At 43.8% G+C, this 17,872-nt stretch overlaps 1 protein-coding gene across 3 annotated transcripts in view; it reads left to right on the top strand.

The window, feature by feature from the left end:
- Window positions 1–17,872, top strand: part of SLC13A1 (solute carrier family 13 member 1) — a 657,301-nt gene that overhangs the window by 544,138 nt on the left and 95,291 nt on the right. For all 3 annotated transcript variants that reach the window (XM_069629100.1, XM_069629099.1, XM_069629101.1), the window contains one exon: window positions 306–415. In XM_069629100.1, the coding sequence (XP_069485201.1) occupies window positions 306–415 (110 nt within the window). The remainder of the gene's footprint in view (window positions 1–305; window positions 416–17,872) is intronic.

Here is a 17,872-nt window from a genome sequence, read left to right as displayed (position 1 = left end):
TTTTTTGTAACGCACTGTCATACTTTTGTGTGCTTTGTACATGCTAAATCAAAATTAAAATATTCATAGCATGCATTTCACATTTCATTGTCACATTTTCCGACTCGAAGAGAACTCATTGGTATGTACTGTCATCTGCAGCCACCAAGCATAATCACTTTGGATTCATGTCTCTTAGTCACTGTTATGAAATATTCTCTTTTTTCTGAGTTGAAATGTGAACCACGGCAGCAATTATTAAGTCAGATTTGTGGGTATTGAGCTCTCTCTTTATTGATTTGTTTTTTCGCCAATTGTAATTCCAGGTTCCTTTGACTATGCTCCATTGATAACGTGGAAAGAGTTCCAGTCCTGCATGCCGTGGGAAATTGCTATTCTTGTTGGCGGTGGCTTCGCACTGGCAGAAGGATGCGAGGTATTTGTATTTTTTGAACATTTGAGATGTCACTTCTCACAGAAATGACATATTTAAGTGACACTATAGATAACAAAGGCACTCCCTGTGTGGGATGCCTTCACAAAAGGAGGTGGCAGTCTAACCTAGCAGGTGATTGTGGGGTGATATTGCCCAGGAACGGAGAAAGGATACAGACATAAATCAAATGTACCTGTATAGCTCTGAACCATATTAATAGATTAATATACATATATGCGTTACACCAATGAGAGAGGCGTTGTCTGGAAGGGGGCGCTGTGCCAGTAGGAGGGCAGTGGTTGTGAGTGGGAGGATCCCCTTCCATGGTTAGCAGGTGAGGTTTGAGTCTGGATTTAAATAATGCCACTGATTGGCTAGCTTTAATGGCACGGGGGAGGGCCTTCCCGTGGAGACAGACAGGCAGAGAGAAAGAACAGAATCAGGAGAAGGCACAGGAGAGGAGGATAATAGAAAGATTGCGGAGAGAACAGTAGCAGTAATGATGAAGCTAGAGAGGTAGTGGATGTTCAGGTATGTTTAAGTCATATTTATGTGCTTATTGTTGTAAAAAATAATCCTCCTAGTAGCGCCATGACTACCTCCAACCTCGGAATGAGGCCCAATATATTCATTCACTGTCTATTTGCTAAAGAGTCCATTTTAAGTTGCAATGTTTGGTTTAAATGTGTCCAAGAGCTTATACCACAGTATTTGGCTCTTAAGATTTAGATGTATCAACCCTCTAGGTTTTTACACTTCCAACACAGTCCACTGCTCTTTTATTATTTTATTGTTTAAAGCGCAGACCTAGCTCAAGAGCAGTGGCGCGCAATACAGGTTACGTGTAACCAGCGTGTGGCTGGCATCTTTTAACAGTATTGCAGTATTTGTTATATGTGCAGTAAATGCACATATCTCAGTTTCTGTGATAAACACATAGAGACGTATGTCTGCAATCAGCGTTCTCCTAACTGCACTGGGTAAGAACGTAGCTCCAGATACATGGCATATCTGTCTCTTTAACCCTTTAAAAGCAGGCCAATACTAAAAAAACAGGTATGCATGTGTCAGTCACTTTATCCACCTGCATGGCTCAGGTGGTTTGTTCCAATTGTAACCTGTTGTCTCGCTGCAGGGCCTAAGCCTGTTCTCCTGGACATGGCTTTCCACCAGTGTTAATACACCATTTCTCTGTCCTTTCCCTTCTGGTCATCCTCTTAATGCGGGGGACAGCCCTGCAGCCCCTGTTCCCTCCTCGACCACCATTGTCATGTGTGGATGACACCACCACAACCCCCGCCCCATCCCCGCTGTGCTCCACCTTGGATCCAAACCCAACCATACCCCCGCCCCTTTTCATTTAATTGTTTAAAGAACAAACCTAGTTAGTGAGTAGCAGAGTGCTGTACATGGTGTGGGTATCCAGCGTATGATCTGGCATCTTTTATCAGCAGTGCAGTACTCTGAGTTACGGTACATGCGTCAATCTGTACATTCATTGGGATTAATCCTTGTTCAAGTGTTTGTTGAAAATCCACATTTTGAGAGATCTATAAAATTTGAGAATTGTGGGGGAATTCCGAGCTGACACCGAGATCAAGTTCCAAAGGGTGGGTGCGTGACAAGCAAAGGATTGGTTACGGGTCCTCTCTTAGCGAGGAAGTTGTGATTCAAGCTAGTTGGTCAATTTACTGCTCAAGCCGCATGTGTCATCAGGTTTGTGAAGCTTAGCGCTTGAGTGCTTCTCATGACTGCTTTGTAGATGATACATGCAATCTTGAACAGTATCCTAGCCTGAAGATAAAGCCAATGAAGTTTGCGTAGGATCAGATGGGTGTGATCCGGTAACGTTTCTGTGCACTTTTAATAAGACGTGTTGCAGTGTGGTGTACTGCTTTCTGAGGAGCCAAGTGATCAGCTCGTAGCCCTGTCAGGAGGGCATTTTTCTCCATCGATGCATGAGCTCACAAGGGACTGCATTATGGTCTGGAAGTCCTGAGGCAGGGTGAAGGGTTTGATTTTGAGAAGGGTGGAGATTTGGAGCCAGGCCATTTGGGCCTTCTTAGCTATGCGTTTCTGAAAGGAGAATCTGTTATCAACTGTGAACACTTAGGATTTAGCTGATTCCGAGATTTGTGGAGCAAATTCTTGTAGGTAAATATCATTGATCCACTGTTGGATGATTTGTTGTTTAGAGGGGGCACCGATGCGGATGAATTTGGTCTTGGATGGGTAAAGTTTGAGGAAGGAAGGTCATATCCAGGACTGGATGATGGCTAAGTAATCGTGGAGGTGGCTGATTTCCTGTGGGATTCTTACTCTTTTGTACAACTGAGTATCATCCGTGGATGGCTATATTGGGATCTTTGAGGAGTGTATTCAGAGTCTCCATGTAAAGGTTAAAAATAATTGGTGAGAGGATGGAGCCTTCTGGGAGTCTGCAGGAGACTCGGAGTGTGTTAGAACACAATGTGTTCATCTGGATGGCATGGTGTCTGCCTGAGTGGTAGGAGGTAAACCAATTCAGGACAGTGGCTGAGAATCCCATCCTTTCGACCAGGATGGAGAGGAGAATGCAATGTCAATGTTGTCGAAAGCAGCCGAGAGGTAAAAGAGGATGAGGAGGCATGAGTCACCCTTATCTATGATTTGTAGGGCTTCATCTACCACCCGGTTGGTGGCTGCCTCAATGCTATACTCGGAGCGGAACCCTGACTAATAGTCATTGAGGAGGTGTAGTTCAATTCATGCGAGTAGTTGTGTGGTGAATACTTTTTCCAAGATTTAGCCAATAAACTGGAGGCTTATAATGGGCTCGTAGTTGGCAAAGTCATCTGGGTCTAGGATCTTTTTTTCAAAAGAGGTTCTATGAGAATAGTCTTGAGGGTGTCTGGGAATGGCCTTTCTGTGAGGCAGGCATTAATGATGCTGAGGAGTGTGTTGAGTGCCAGGCCCATCAATTGTTTAATTAAGAAGGCCGGGATAATATAGTCAGAGTAAGAAATAGGTTTGAGGGAAGAAATTCTTTTTATGCGGTCTGTGGGAAAGAGGGGAGATAATTCGGTCCAGCTGGGCAGTGTGTACGCTGGAGTGCAAGGGTGGAAAGTGCTATGTGAGATTGACTTGATTATCTTTTGGATTTTGTCTAATTATTCAATAAAAAAGTTGTAGATTACACCACTTTTTTCCTGAGCTGCTGGCCTCTCGTGTCATGTGAGGGTTTGGTACAATGCTTCGCTACTTCAAAGAGGGCTTTGGTTGTGTTAGAGGCTGCTGCAATGGTGGTGAAGTAGTAAGCAGCTTTCCTCTCGCTAATCAGAATCATATAGTTGGCACTGACAGATTTGAGCTTGGTGGGATCTCCAGGTTCACTGTTTCTCTAGGGCTCTGATTGAGAGTTTGTTGGAGGTGAGCTTCGGGGTATACAGGGGGTGGATGATTTGGTCTTATCACCGCTGGTTTTTAGGTGGGCACGAGTGTCAACCAGTTTCATAGCAGAGCTATTCAATACTTCTAAGAGGGCAAAGGTATTCCGTGTGGTGGGGAAGTCTGTGAATTTTGCTTATAGCTCATTGACCAGAAAGGTGCTGAATGAGCAGAGCTGAGTGAGGGGGCATGTAGCCTGACCTTTGTGGGCTGTGGACGAGTGTTGATTGACAGTGGGATGGCAGCGTGGACAGACCAGTCGAGTGGGGTAGGGTCTACGCAGGTGATGAGGGGGATGATGTAAAGACTAATTCTAGAGTGTTGCCCTTGCTGTGTGTGGTAGAGAGCACAATTTGCTTAAGGTCCATGGATCCAGTGAGTGGGAAAAGCATGTTTCGAGTGTGGTTATCAGCGTGAGACTCTGGATGTTAAAATCTCGGAGTAAGCCATTATATCTGTGTGCTAATTTGGCCGAGGAGAGTACTTTGGAGATATTGGTAATTAAAGACTCACTCCTGTGAGGTGGTCTGTAGATGAGGTGGAAGGTAATGGTTTCCTTGTGAGATAATGGGAACCGTCAGGTGAGTGATTCAAACAAGCTTGCGCTGGTAGAGGGGATGATGGAGGGTGGCCAATCGCTTCTGTGCTCTTCATTCATTTTGTGAGGTACAAGATCGGATAGGTGGTTTATGTGTTTTTTGACCTTATCTCTGTAACTTTTTTCCGTTTGGCCTTCATGCTCTTGATTCGCTGCTATCTTTTCCCACTGCTCTAAAAATGAACATATTAAATTAAATGTACCTAACAATTGGCAATTGACAGGTGCAATCTGCGGTCAGATGTCAAAAGGCACTGGGGTTCGTGAAACATTGGAGGGGTCTCTAAACAGATGTTTATGTTCCAGAAGAGCAAATTAGTATATTGATATACATCTATTTGCGCACCTCACTTAAACAGCAGGACAAACCCTGTAAGTCATCATTTCGCTTGGAGACTTTATGGTACACCTGAGTCTCATGACCATAACAATGGTATTTTAGCCCAAATAAAAGGGGTGATAAAGGAAATTGTTGGTGGTCTTCACAGTGAGCAGGCATAGTTTGATCAGTTTGAATTGCACAGTTTAAATAAATTAGCAAAACATAAACACGTGCCAAGTGTTTCCACCTGCCAGTAACTGACGGAGGCAGGAGCAGGTGCCTGGCGAAGTCTCTGAATAATTACCTTCGTACATTTTTTTGGTGGTGACTAATTTACAACAGAATCCCACAAAAAGCTATGGGAAATAGTGTGGCAAGGTTTCTTAGAAGCTGCTGAAGGCATTGAAAACCTAACTGCACATAGTTGAGATTATTTAAACGAGAACAGTCATTAACATACACCCACATCATTGACGTCAATCTACGTGACAAACTACAAAAACCTACTCGTGAAAGTGATAGGCTTAAAGGGAACATCTAGGTATACGTTCCATACTTGTCCGGGAAAGTGATTGGGTCTCTAAGATCAGGTGGGAAACTAAGCCCTCCTCTAGTGCAAGTCACTATGCACGTCATTGAATACATGATGTCCTCTTTGTTATACAAACTATAGGGCTCTCTATTACGTGGCCCTCTATAATTGGTTGGCACCCTTGTACCCCTCTATAATCTTCCACACACTCTAGCAGCATGCAGGCTGGCACCCAGATGCTGGTGGGCTGGTCATAACCATAGCTTCCCACCTAATAAGCCTGGCATCTATCATCACTCTTGCCGTCTGCCAGTCAATTAGCCTTTGAACATTGGCCTTGGAAATGTTCTGTGTGCCTCAGAATTAAAAGGAGTATAGGCATACTTAGTCTCTTGGTTGTGATACAGCTGAACTCAGTATCGATTTTCATCTAGTCTTGGGAGGATAGCTCAGGGGCAACGTGCTCGCCTTGGAAACAAAATGACACGGAGCAACACAGGTTCGATCCCCGGGTCTGCGCTTAGAAACGTCTGGGTATTAAGCATGTTATAAGTAACCTATCATATCATATCATACCATATCCGACCATGTGACTGGAGACCATGTTTCAGAGCTTTTCTGTATTTCAAAAACTATTAAATGATGAACCTCTGATGTTTCAATGTTCTTTCAACTCCTCAGACAGGGGTCTGTTCTTTTCACACGTTTTATAGCTACTGCATGAACATCCACAGTGGCCTTGACTTCCTAGTGCTGGGCCAGCCAAGCCTTTCTTGAATCCACCTCCATCATCAAGTCGTTTTCTAACTGCACCACACAGAAAAAGCCTTTCTGTTCACAGGGTCCAGACTCTGCTAAAGTGCATTGTGGGACGTCCATTGTCTATTCATTCCTATAAATATATGTTGGCACATCACCACAATCTATTCACTACGTAGCCAGCCTTAAGAATACTTTTCCCTACTTGAGTTTACTGCATGATATGATATGATATGTTATTTATAATGCACCTAATACCTAGAGGTTTCTAAGCGCAGACCAGGGGATCGAACCTGTGTTGCTCTGTGTCAACTTGCTTCCCAGGCGAGCACGTTGCCAATGAGCTATCCTCCCGAGACATCCTCTGTATAATTGTAAAATGACTTTGCATTTTCTTCATCATTTCTGTAGCATGAGCATCTTCATCTCGAGCCCAAAATGTTACTCATCTTTATCACTTCATCTTCAGACCTCATAGAATATTTACATTCTTCAGCCTTTCTTTTGGATGTGTCAGCTCTGCTTCGCATGATATCATCAGTCTCCTTTCTTGCTAATTTTCACACTCCGGGATTTAATTCAAATGGCCATCATATTGTCGTGAGTGCATATACGGTTTCCTCAATGGATACCTTACTTCCAGGATTCTTTTCGGTATTGGTATTCTCACTGGCACTGCACGTGTCTCACACTCTGGCTCCCAACATATAGGGAACATGGGGGCGGAGCTTTGAGTAGGGGTACTTTGCTCCACCTCTACACATTGGTATGACCAGAAAGCTTCTCTTGTTCACTTTACCCCAGGCAAAAAGTTGTCATCATGAATCCTATCCGGCCTAGAGCCCTCCAGGCTAAATGGTCAGGCTCTTACAGAGTTGTGGAGCAACTAGGTGAGGAAACCTATTTAGTGGACCTTGGAAGGGCTGGTAAAGCCCTAAAAGTGTTCCACATATATAGACTGAGGCTTTCATGGTTAAAATAGCTGCATTACGTTTGGCATCAGACAGAGAAGTGGAGGAATCAGAACTTCTTCCTGACTTATTCCAGGGTACCCCTTCATATGGCTCCATTGAGGGTGTCAGATTGGTCACTCAGCTGACTCCTAAGCAAACAGAGGAAGTAAGAGCCTTGCTGAAGCAGTTCGCCCCCCTGTTCTCACTTACTCCAGGTTTGACGTTTTGGTGCAAACATGATATTGACACTGGAGATAGTGTACCCACCAAAAGTAGGGGTTATAGGATGTCAGATAAAGTAAGATCCTACATTAAGTCTGGGGGCAACGAACAGTTGCATCTATGGGTGATTGAATCCTTTAGTTAGTCCATGGCTAAGACCTGTAGTTCTGGTGCCAAAGCCAGGTACCTCTAAATTGAGGTTCTGCTTGGATTACAGGGATCTGAATGCTGTCACCAGGACAGAGGCTCGCTCTCTGCCAGGAACCGATGAGTTGTTGGACACGCTGGGTGCTTCTGAGTACCTTGGCACTTTTGACCTCACTGCAGGGTATTGGCAAATTGCCCTTACAGAACATGCCAAGAAGAAGACACCATGTGTAACTACAGAAGTGCTTTACCAGTTCAGGGTATTGCCATTTGGTTTGAAGAATGCACCTGCCACTTTTCAACGGCTAGTTAATCATGTTATGAATGGGTTGGATGAATCGTGCTTGACATATTGGGATGATATTGCAGTTTTCAGTTCACCCTGGGAAGAGAGAAGAGGATGTCAGACACCTGGGAATAGTGTTGCAGGCTCTTCAGAAGGCCCATCTGACCATAAAGGCCAGCAAGTGTCAAATTGGTCAGTGCTGAGAGGTCTAGCTTTGGCATGAGGTTGGTAGACAGATGATTCGCCTCTTCCCAGTAATCTACAAGCAATACAAGACTGTCCTACCCCCTCTACCCAAACCCAAGTGAGATCCTTTTTTGGGCCTCACTGGGTATTACAGGAATTTCATGGAAGACTATGGACCATAGCTGTCCCTCTGAATGTTCTCACTACTCCATAGAAACCAATACGGTCTCTTGGTCTGAGGGATGTGAGAAGGCCTTCCAAGGCTTAAAAGACTCCCTGTGCAAGGCTCTTGTTTTGAGGGCCCCTGACTACACGCAAAATTTTATTGTGCAGCCAGATGCCTCTGACACTGGGATAGGTTCAGTTCTATCACAGTTAGATGAGAAAGGCTAGAAACGCCCAATTGGATTAATTAGCCACCAGCTTAAGAACAGAGAGCTCAGGCGGTCAACAGTAGAGAAAGAATGTTTCTCTGTCTCATGGGCCCTAAGGAAGCTGAGGCCCTACTTCTATGGGACCGACTTCACTGGGAAAATTAACCATAAGCCCTTAAAGTGGCTGATGACCATGAAGGGAGAGGATTCAAAGTTGCTCATGTGGTCCATTAGCCTGCAACTCTGACCTCACCATTGAGCACATGCCAGGTGTCCAACACAGCAATTCTGATGGGTTGTCCAGAATGTTTAACCAACCTGAACATGAGGCCCATCCAGGGGTAGATTAGCTCCCTCTGTCCTTGGTCTGGGGGAGGGGGCAAGTACTGGGAAAGATTTCTCTGAATGCAATTTTTCTTCCATATTATGGACCCCCCAAACTTTTGCTTTTGTTTGGCTATGCTAACTTGACTTTTCCATTGGGGCGCAGCCTTCAGATGTGCTCCCCTGGGCTTTTGCTAATTTGTTATGGGCAAATGGACACATCCTTCAGGCTGTCAGTACTGGGGAAACTATGTTCCCTTAGTCTTTTACTATGTTGCCATTTCTTGGTAACTTTTTATCAGTGCGCAAAGTACATTACTGTACAGTGCTCTGGGGTCCTTTTGAGTTACGACCCATGACACCACGGATGTGTTAAGAATGTTGCCAGGGCTGAAAGTGGCTGTGTCACAAAGTCTTTTGTTCTGTCCTTTGGCAATCTTGTCCCTTGGCCTTCTCCCAGGTCGAGTTTACCCAGGACTTCCTTATTTGGGCATGCAGCCTCCCGCAAAAAACACATCTTTTGTGGGCTCCTGCATGTCATGTGTGCCAGTGCCTAGGAAGAGGGTTGGGACTGTCTGGTCCCAATACACACTACTGGTGCCAAGATGTCTGGTGTGCATGAATACATGAGGACCACTGTGGACCATGATTGGACCACGGCTGGTGTGCATGCAAGGGAGCAGATCTTCTATTGGTTGTCAAGATTCGATCATGCATCGAACTCTGTATGAGAGAAGGGGCTCTGCATCCGTTCCAGATCGATCTACAGTAGTTCATCTTGAACTACAGAAGGATCCATGTATCCTGTGAGCTGAAGCAGACCCAAGGACCCACCAGAGACACGCTGGAAGGTTTGGCACCTTGAGCCCGCTGTTGTTCTGTCATACCCCTGCTTTGTTCTTGACCTTAGAAGACCTGCAAGGGCGCTTCGACCCATTTGAGTAGTGGGAACAACTACTTCCGGCATCTCCTGATTTCCTGCCAAAACTCAGAAGTGTTCCTGGGCCTTCCAGTGAATTGACCAGCTCTGTCCTGGGACATCACATAGATGCGCTGCCGTTTCGAGTCGAAACTTTGGAAATCCCTAGCTTGTGGTTCTTACTCTCCCGCCAAATTTCATAGGCCTAGCTGCTCTGGGTCGCAAATTAGGAAAGTGCAACAAGCTGCAAGCCTTTGGAGTCCTTGCACCACTGGTTTGTAGTGCCAATTGCTCTGGGTGACTTTCCCGCCTTTTCTGCAGGGCCAAGAGTCCTGCTGCACTAGATTTTTCTTCCTCCTACCTTCGTGGGTGGAGTTGTGGCTACTGTCCCATCACAAACTACTGTCCAGTCCTGCAGCACCTGAGAGCGGGATCCACGAGAAAAGGTGGAATTCACAAGCTCAGATGACATCGACTAAGCTGGCAGCGCTTGGCGTGGATTGGAGCAAGGTGCGGGGAGTAATTGCATTACTTACCGGTGGTCCTTGACTCATCCATTTGTTTTAACGCACAAGGGTTCCTTGGGATCCTCTCTTTGGCGGGGATATCCCACGCTCCCTCGCCTGTTTCGAATGTCGGAAACTGCTCTGTCCATGAGGGCAGACCTTTCCCTGATGTTTGGAACTTCTTCTACCCCCTTCAGGACCCTTACCTAACTGTCTCAGTAATTACCTACCTCAAGTAACTTCATGCTGAATGAATGGAAGACGGTCTGTATAGGATGGATTCATGATCTGGAAACCTCACTAGATACACTAAAACAAAATCCACTGGCAGTCAAGAAAAAGATCCAAAATGAAGATTGGAGACAGACCCAAAATCAAAAGTCACTCTACCAGTTGCCCATTAATTGCCCGTTTCAAGCTAGAAAGCTGAACAAACTTCCTCCATATCTTTATATCTTTCCCTCTGCAAAACGACGGGATTTGTTCCTATGATTAAGGCTCAACTTACATCCTACATGCAAAGTTCTGGGTCAAATGAAACAATTGAGAGGTTTACCAAACACTGTGCCATAACAACTCACAAGTGGAAACATTACACCATATGGTGATGGAATGTAGGCCTTAAATGAGACAAGATACAGATTCACGCAGCATCTATCTCGAGTCAGTACCACGTTCATCCCTGAGGAGCGATGTAACTTTATACTGTTGGGCAAAGAAAAAACTTGGATTTTTGCAGTGTGCAATTCTGAATTGAACTCTCGAAACTCTAAGGGTTGGTGGACATCAATTGGAGCAATAGGTAACCATTGCTTTGCCTACATGGCCACCGACTGCGTTTTCTTACCTTTACAGACACCTGCTTTCTCTCTTTTTCTTTTATATGTGAATGATGATCAAAATGAAAAAGTTTGTAATAAACTAAATTCATTAATAATAGAAAAAAGGTACTGTCTTCGCTTTACGCACAACCGTGCATTTTTATGCACGGCTGTACATCAAGCACAAACCTCCCCACTTCGTAGGGCTGGACTGAATAAGTTAGGGTTGACATCCTGAAGACTGTCTAATGCATAATTCTTGTTAACCCCCCTTCTGTTACAGGTTGTGAATGTTTCACTCCCTTTATCACATTAGGCTACAGTAGTTGTATACATGTTACATAGTGATATGCTTCTGTGGTAACTGTTGCATTATTAGTTTGGTTATTGATGTTATTTTATTGGACCTAAAATAAATGTAGATGCATTTTTTATAAACACCTGTCTAAGAGTATTCTGTGGTGTCTTTACTGTGTGTGCTCATTGTGGGCTTCTGATCACTCTCACACCTCCTGAGACTTAGTCTTGACCACCTGCCAAGCTACCGAGATTGGTCAGACGTGTCCAGAAGGTTCCCCGTTTCACTAAACTAGGGTGGCCTCCTAAACTTCTGTTCATCAGGCCAGAGTTTAGAAATCCATTCTAACTATGTCCTATTACAATGCTAAATGCAGAAAGAATAATATCCCCAAATATAGCAAAACTAGCACAACCAAAGAACACATAGATTAAATCTGCCCATGTTTTGAAACAACAGTTAAACGTACCCAAGTTACTCTGATGGTTTAGTTTTAAGGGTATGATATATACATTTTAAGAGATCTGTGGCAAGGTCTATGGTGTTACGCTCACCTGGTTGTGGCACAGAAGGCGTAGAGATCTCTGAGGAGCAAAGGGATATGTGCTCCAAACCAAAAGAAAATGTGCCCACTGACTGGAAAATACAATACAGTGCACCCCTTTTCCGTTGGTCAGAATTATTACATAACACACCTCCTAACAGAACTTCAGTAAGTAGTACAGGGGCTGTATGGGGGAACGGTTTAGCTCTATTTGATTGAAAATAATTGACTGTTTTCACAATTGAACACATTTTCTTTTTGTTCGGTTTTTTAAAAAAATGCTCAAGGAGACCGCCCGCCACCTCCACTTCCCCCCACCTTAACCTATTCCCTTACCCCACCCCACATCTATATTTAATTTAAATTGAACGGAATTCCTAAAGAATTCAAACACAAAAATTCTGTCATTTCTGAATACGTCAATTTGGGCTGCAATCAAGTATGCTAATACCTGGGGGAACAAGGTAGATGCAGTAAATACATGAAGCCCTACCACTATAGGCATAAAGGGAAGGCAGTTCAAATAAACACTAGCTTACCCTATTGTCCTGCACTCCAGCGTTGTAACTATCCTTTATGATTAAGGTATCCAGTCATTGCATCGAATACAAAGCATTGAATGCATTTTTTTTAAAGGTAAAGGTTTTATTTAAATTATAATGGGTTTTAAGTTGTAAAACTGGACCCCACATTAAAATAAAGAATTGCAAAAAAAATGCATCAGATGCTTTTTTTCGTTGCTTTTTTTTAGATGCTAAGGCATTCAATGCTTTGGCATTCGATGCAATCGCTATAAACCATGATTAAGGCTCCCAGTGTTCTGTTTTTACTGATTTTTACGCATAAATACAGATGTAAATCAATCAGTTTTATAAAAATGGAAAAAACGTAAAAACAGGTCTTTCTGTTTGGTTCTCCATGATGTCACTCATACATCGCAGAGCAATCGCATTGCAGATTGGGAGCATGGAGAGTATAAAAGTTGCATAAAAAAGCATTAACGTTCTTCAATTGCTGACAGCATGTATCTTAAGGCAGCAGCAGTCACAGGAGCAACCATTTGTTGTAATGGAAAAAAATGGAGCTAACATTTATTTCCTATATGGCTCCATGTGTGCTTTCAGATATGCATTTTTTGATAAAGATTGTAAAAAAAAAAGAAATGTATTTTTTTATTAGAATAAATGCAGAAAAAAGTGGTTGCGAATTATCTTTGTAAATGACAAAAAATAAATGTGGATAAATACAGACAGAAATGGTAGAAAAAGGAATACCATGAAACCGGAAGCCTTATTTATGATCAAACAGGAATGATATGATATGATATGGCATTTGTAACGCGCCTATACACAAGTGTTTCAAGGCGCGACGAGGCAGGGAGGGGGGAACAAGGGGAAGACAACGATCCTACTAGGCCAGGTGTCATTCAGACCGCGCAAGTGCAGGGGTAGGGGGAAGGGAAAAGTGCAAGGGGAAGGGGAGGGGGGAAGTGCAGTACAAGTAAGTAGAATAAAGTAAATAAATAGGGCCAGCTGGTGGCAAGTGCAAGGTAAGTGCAGACAAGTGCTGGGAAAGGGGGGGCTGTAGGGATACAGAGACAGTCCCTCAGTGCAGGGGTTGCCAGGGAGGCAGTGCAAGAGGAGAGTGGCTGGGCCCAGGACCGAGGTCACTGAGAGTGGCCCAGTTCCAGATTCGGTGCAGATTCAGTCGAGAATTTAGCTGGGGAGAGGGAGAGAGAAAGCAGAAGCAAAGGGGAAGAGGAATCAGCAATGATGTGTCTGGATGAGTAGAGCCCAACCAGCAATAATCCATAGGTGAATCCTAACAACTAACACTAAATACCTAACTTTGGTTTGAAACCGTTGCGAGAACGCCACAGCATCTTCTCTGGCACCTTTGGTATTATCTGGTGTATCCGTCAATATGCGGTGCTTGCAACACGCTGACGTACGTGGGCATGTTGTGTGCCCAGTTCATTGGATGGCCACTGGAAGCACGTCCCAGGCTGATGCAGTGTTGCGAATATGTAGCTTCTCAACCACAGATTTAACTATGGGAAGTGCAAAGTCAACAATTCATTGTCTGCCAGCAGAGCATTGCTTTGCTCAGGATACAATGTCACAAACTCGCCCCGGGGTCAACAATCTCTATGCATTCAGGGATTTCCAAAAGCTTACCAAGAGTTGTTCTAGCACAAAACACACACACACGGGAAACATCAGAACTGTGCCTTAAATAGGCAGCAGCAGTGAGGGGCAGGAAGAGAGGGGAGGGTTCCAAGATGGTGAAACAGTACTGATGAAGTCTTGGTTAGGCCTCCAAAGCCAAAAAAGAGGCCATGTGCACCCAGGGGCAGCAGCCCATCCTAACTCTACTCCAGTTACAAGACACAGGAGCAGCCACCCACCCAGAACCCAATCAAGGGAGAACACTGCAAAATGCATTAACCCCAGTCCCTTAGTGTGAGTTCTTGGAGACAGAGGGTGGAGTAGAGACAACATTGGAAGGAAGACACGCTGGAGAGGCAGAGGAGTAGAGAGGGAAAAGACGCTTTTGAGTAGTTAGAGGAGGTACCATCAGGGAGTGGGATGGAGGTGGTAACATCAAGTGGTGAATCGAGCACTGAGGTAAAAGAGGTGATAGCAGTAGGCAGCAGGGGTGCTCAAGTGGTAAAATCATGTGGTGGAGAGAGTACTGAAATGGAGGAGATGATACTAGAAGATGGTAGGAAAGCTGAGTTGGCAACATCAGGTGCTGAAGAGAGCATTGAGTTGGTGGGCATGATACCAATAAGTTGCAGAAGAGCTGAAATGGTAACATCATGAGGAGAAGGTGGCACAAAAGCTGAGGAGGTGATGACATCAGAAGGTAACTGTGGTACAGGGGAGGATTAGGTGGTAACATCAGGAGGTGAAGGTAGTAAAACAAAGGAGGAAGTTGTAAAAGCAAGAGGCAAAGTTGTTTTAGAGGAGAAGGAGGTGGTAGGTCTGCAGGAATGGTCCAGTGGGCCAAGGGCGAGCACTAGGCTGGACCAAAAGAAGGGAGGTGGAGTAAGATTGGGCCAAGGATGATACAGCAGTATCAGAGAGGTGAGAGGGGGAGAACCAGACTACTCCTCCTGCTGACCAGTCTGCTAGCAGGAACACACAGTGGATCCGGTATTGAGGTACAGGACCCCGGAAAGCATGCTGCAAATCAGTCGTAGGAAGAAGGGTTCAGGAAACCCTTGAGCCCAAAATGCTAAGAGACTTGAATGGGTGTGAGTTAACGTTTGCAAACTTTACAGGAACTGGTTAGGGTATTTAAAGAACCCAAAAAATCAGGAAGCCCTGGGATGACAAGGGTGAGACGTTTTTGGACCTCCCAGAGATTAAGAGAACCAGTGATGATTGATTAGGAGAAACATCCTGATATGTTTTGTTTTTGGGAAGATCATGTTTCCTTTAAGTGAGCCCGCATACGTAAATAGTTCCATAAATAAATGCTTGAACTCGAACATGTGGTATTGGCATGCGTCTTGGTGCCAAGCTGCACAGTGACAGATCATATAATTATTTATTTCATGCTTTGTAATTTGAATGCAGTTCTTGCAAAATATAGAAACAGACATTTCAGCAGCATTAATTTATTACCCATCATCTTTGAGAAATACTGTAATGCCAAACCATTTCCTGGTTGAGGAATAAGCAAGTGACACTGTTACTGATGTTAGTTTCTATAGAGAGTAGTTAAGTCAAATCAAATAGTACGTTTAATTTGGGCAGCAGGTCCGACGAACTGTGCATACATTATTTAAAACAATTCACACTTTCCTAGTTATAGATAAAAGAGCACGTAACAAAATGGAATCACGATTTCATCTTATAACAGACCTATAAAATAGGCCATCGGTCCTAGATAGAATCAATTAAGTTGATACTTAGGTGAGATATACACAATAGCTGCATAATTGCATATTGTACCTAAACCCGTATACAGAGAAGTATCATAATTACCTATTGCACCAAACCATATGCCTATAACATACTTTCACAATGCGCTGATCCTACATTACAACACGATATCGAAGCATTGTACATTATAAATATTATTTCTACATAATCAAACTGCTACAAGAATATGTGTTCCTGATCGTCTAAGAGCTGGCTCAAACGTCGCCACTGCTCCCATAATAGCCTCTGTTTGGCATTTTCTGCATAATTATATGGCATCCCGAAAAGTTCTAATTTCTGTGGCTCAAAATATCAGCTGCAACCAATATTTCTTCGCTTTTGTATATTTGGAGTAGATCAACATAAAACGCAGTAGATTTTCCCTAGTATTTCTGCATGACAGGCCACACAAATTCTTGTTGAGAGTCAAAACCCACTGCTAGTGAAAGATCTCAGTGGCAAGGTTCCACATCCCATTTCCATAGGTAAGCCCTGTCGTATGTAGATCCAATGTTTCTAAGATATACTCCGTTCCTCAGGTGAATTTAATCTCCAAGTACTTGCTTAGTAGCACACTTTTTGCGAACTTGTCAGCACAGGCTTAAATATGATCAACTCCAGATAGGTTGTTTTGATCGGCATTTCCATTTCGCTGAAAGTCAACTCTGGACGTCCCGCAGCTGCCACAATCCAAGCCTAATAGCTTCTCATCTAATGCCAAAGCCTCGACTGTTTGGAGAAGTATCAACGCACACTTATAGCTTATCAGGAGTGGCGAATTGCAGATCCTCGCAAAATATAATAAGGGTTCCAGTTTAGCTTCAAGAGAAACACCTACGCAACCAGTTTCTAGTCCCAGAGGCTTACTGTGAGTACTTTGTGGGGGAGTTGATAATGACTTTAGGACTTTCTGTTCTGCGCATTCTTGGGATAATGCAGCAGCATATCCCCAGAATTCTCCAACGTATTATGTAGGTTGCAAAGTCTGAGCCTTGTATACTTCAAATACTGGGTCCACCGCACAGTCCTCAAAGAGCATGGGCAATATTTTAACAGCGCTACCATATTTAAATAATAATGAACAGCTTTTTTCCAACTGTGCCTGCCACCTTCCAGACCAAGTAAATCTTACGACCAGATAGTCAGAGGTGTCTACACTTTATATTTGTTCGACCAAAGTTCTATCACTAACTTGGGTTTCCTTCTCCAGTGGCAAGCCATTCATGTTGTCTTTTTGTGCATTTATCTGAAGGCCTATGTTTTCACTTGCTTAATTGAACAAATTAACTTGCTTTAGCAAAAAAGTTGGGGCTTTAAAATTGCATAATCTACAAAAAGGGAAAGTTCCCATATTCTCTGGTCTTTATTTTGAGGCATGCGTTGTCTCTTTGTTGATACAAAAAGTGATAGGGCCTCATTATACGGATGGCGGAGAACCATGGCGCTATTAGCGCCATGGTTCATGCCGGTAAAATACCGGCACCGCCTTGGCGGAAAGGGGAATTACCGCCCCATTCCCAGGTTGGTGGGGCGGTAATTCCCCCTTCCACCATTGCCCTTCCCCATTCCCATTTTTGCCCCATAGGGCATAATGGGAATGGGGAAGGTGCTAATTGCAGTACCGCAAATTGCGGTACCGTAATTAGCTCCCTGGGTCCCTTTGCGGGTTGGTTTTTAACGCCTGCAAAAAGCAGGCGTTAAATCCCCCAACCCGCAAAGGGACCTCGTAGTAAGGCGGTAAGGATTTACTGGTACCGGTATTTTACCGTTACCGGTAAATCCTTACCGCCATCCGTGTAATGAGGCCCATAGACTTCATAAACAACAACAAAATGTAATGTAGCCATGATACATCATTGGTGGACACATTTCTGTAGTTTAAAGGGTCTGATTAGATTGCCCCCTGCACCATATTTCTCCAAAGCAAAGTTATCGCTACACACTAATATATTAGCAGCGAATAGATCATCTGGAATATTAATGTGCTTGAGGTCACCCCCTAGTATCCTCCATGAGACAGTGTCAAAGGCAATTTGAGGATCAATAAAAAATAAAAATTAAATGCTTGTTTCTTTATAAAGAACAATTTTGGAGATGAGCAAAATTGATCTAATACACTGATCAACAGTAACAACTCTCTCTCGGAAGTCAACTTCAAAGTCAGACAAAATGTTGTTGTCTTGAATCCAATTACGAAGCGGGTTCAACAAAGTTTTGCTGTACATTCATGACAGACTCTTGAGCAATGAAATTGGTCTCTAGTTACTTGGCTCCGATTTTGCCACTTTCGTATGAAGTGGTATTATCT

The sequence above is a fragment of the Ambystoma mexicanum genome, chromosome 12 (assembly GCF_040938575.1).
Source record: "Ambystoma mexicanum isolate Mex_15411 chromosome 12, UKY_AmexF1_1, whole genome shotgun sequence".
NCBI lineage: Eukaryota > Metazoa > Chordata > Amphibia > Caudata > Ambystomatidae > Ambystoma > Ambystoma mexicanum.
The sequence above is the reverse complement of the archived record's forward strand: the minus strand, read 5'-3'. Positions and strand labels throughout refer to the sequence as shown.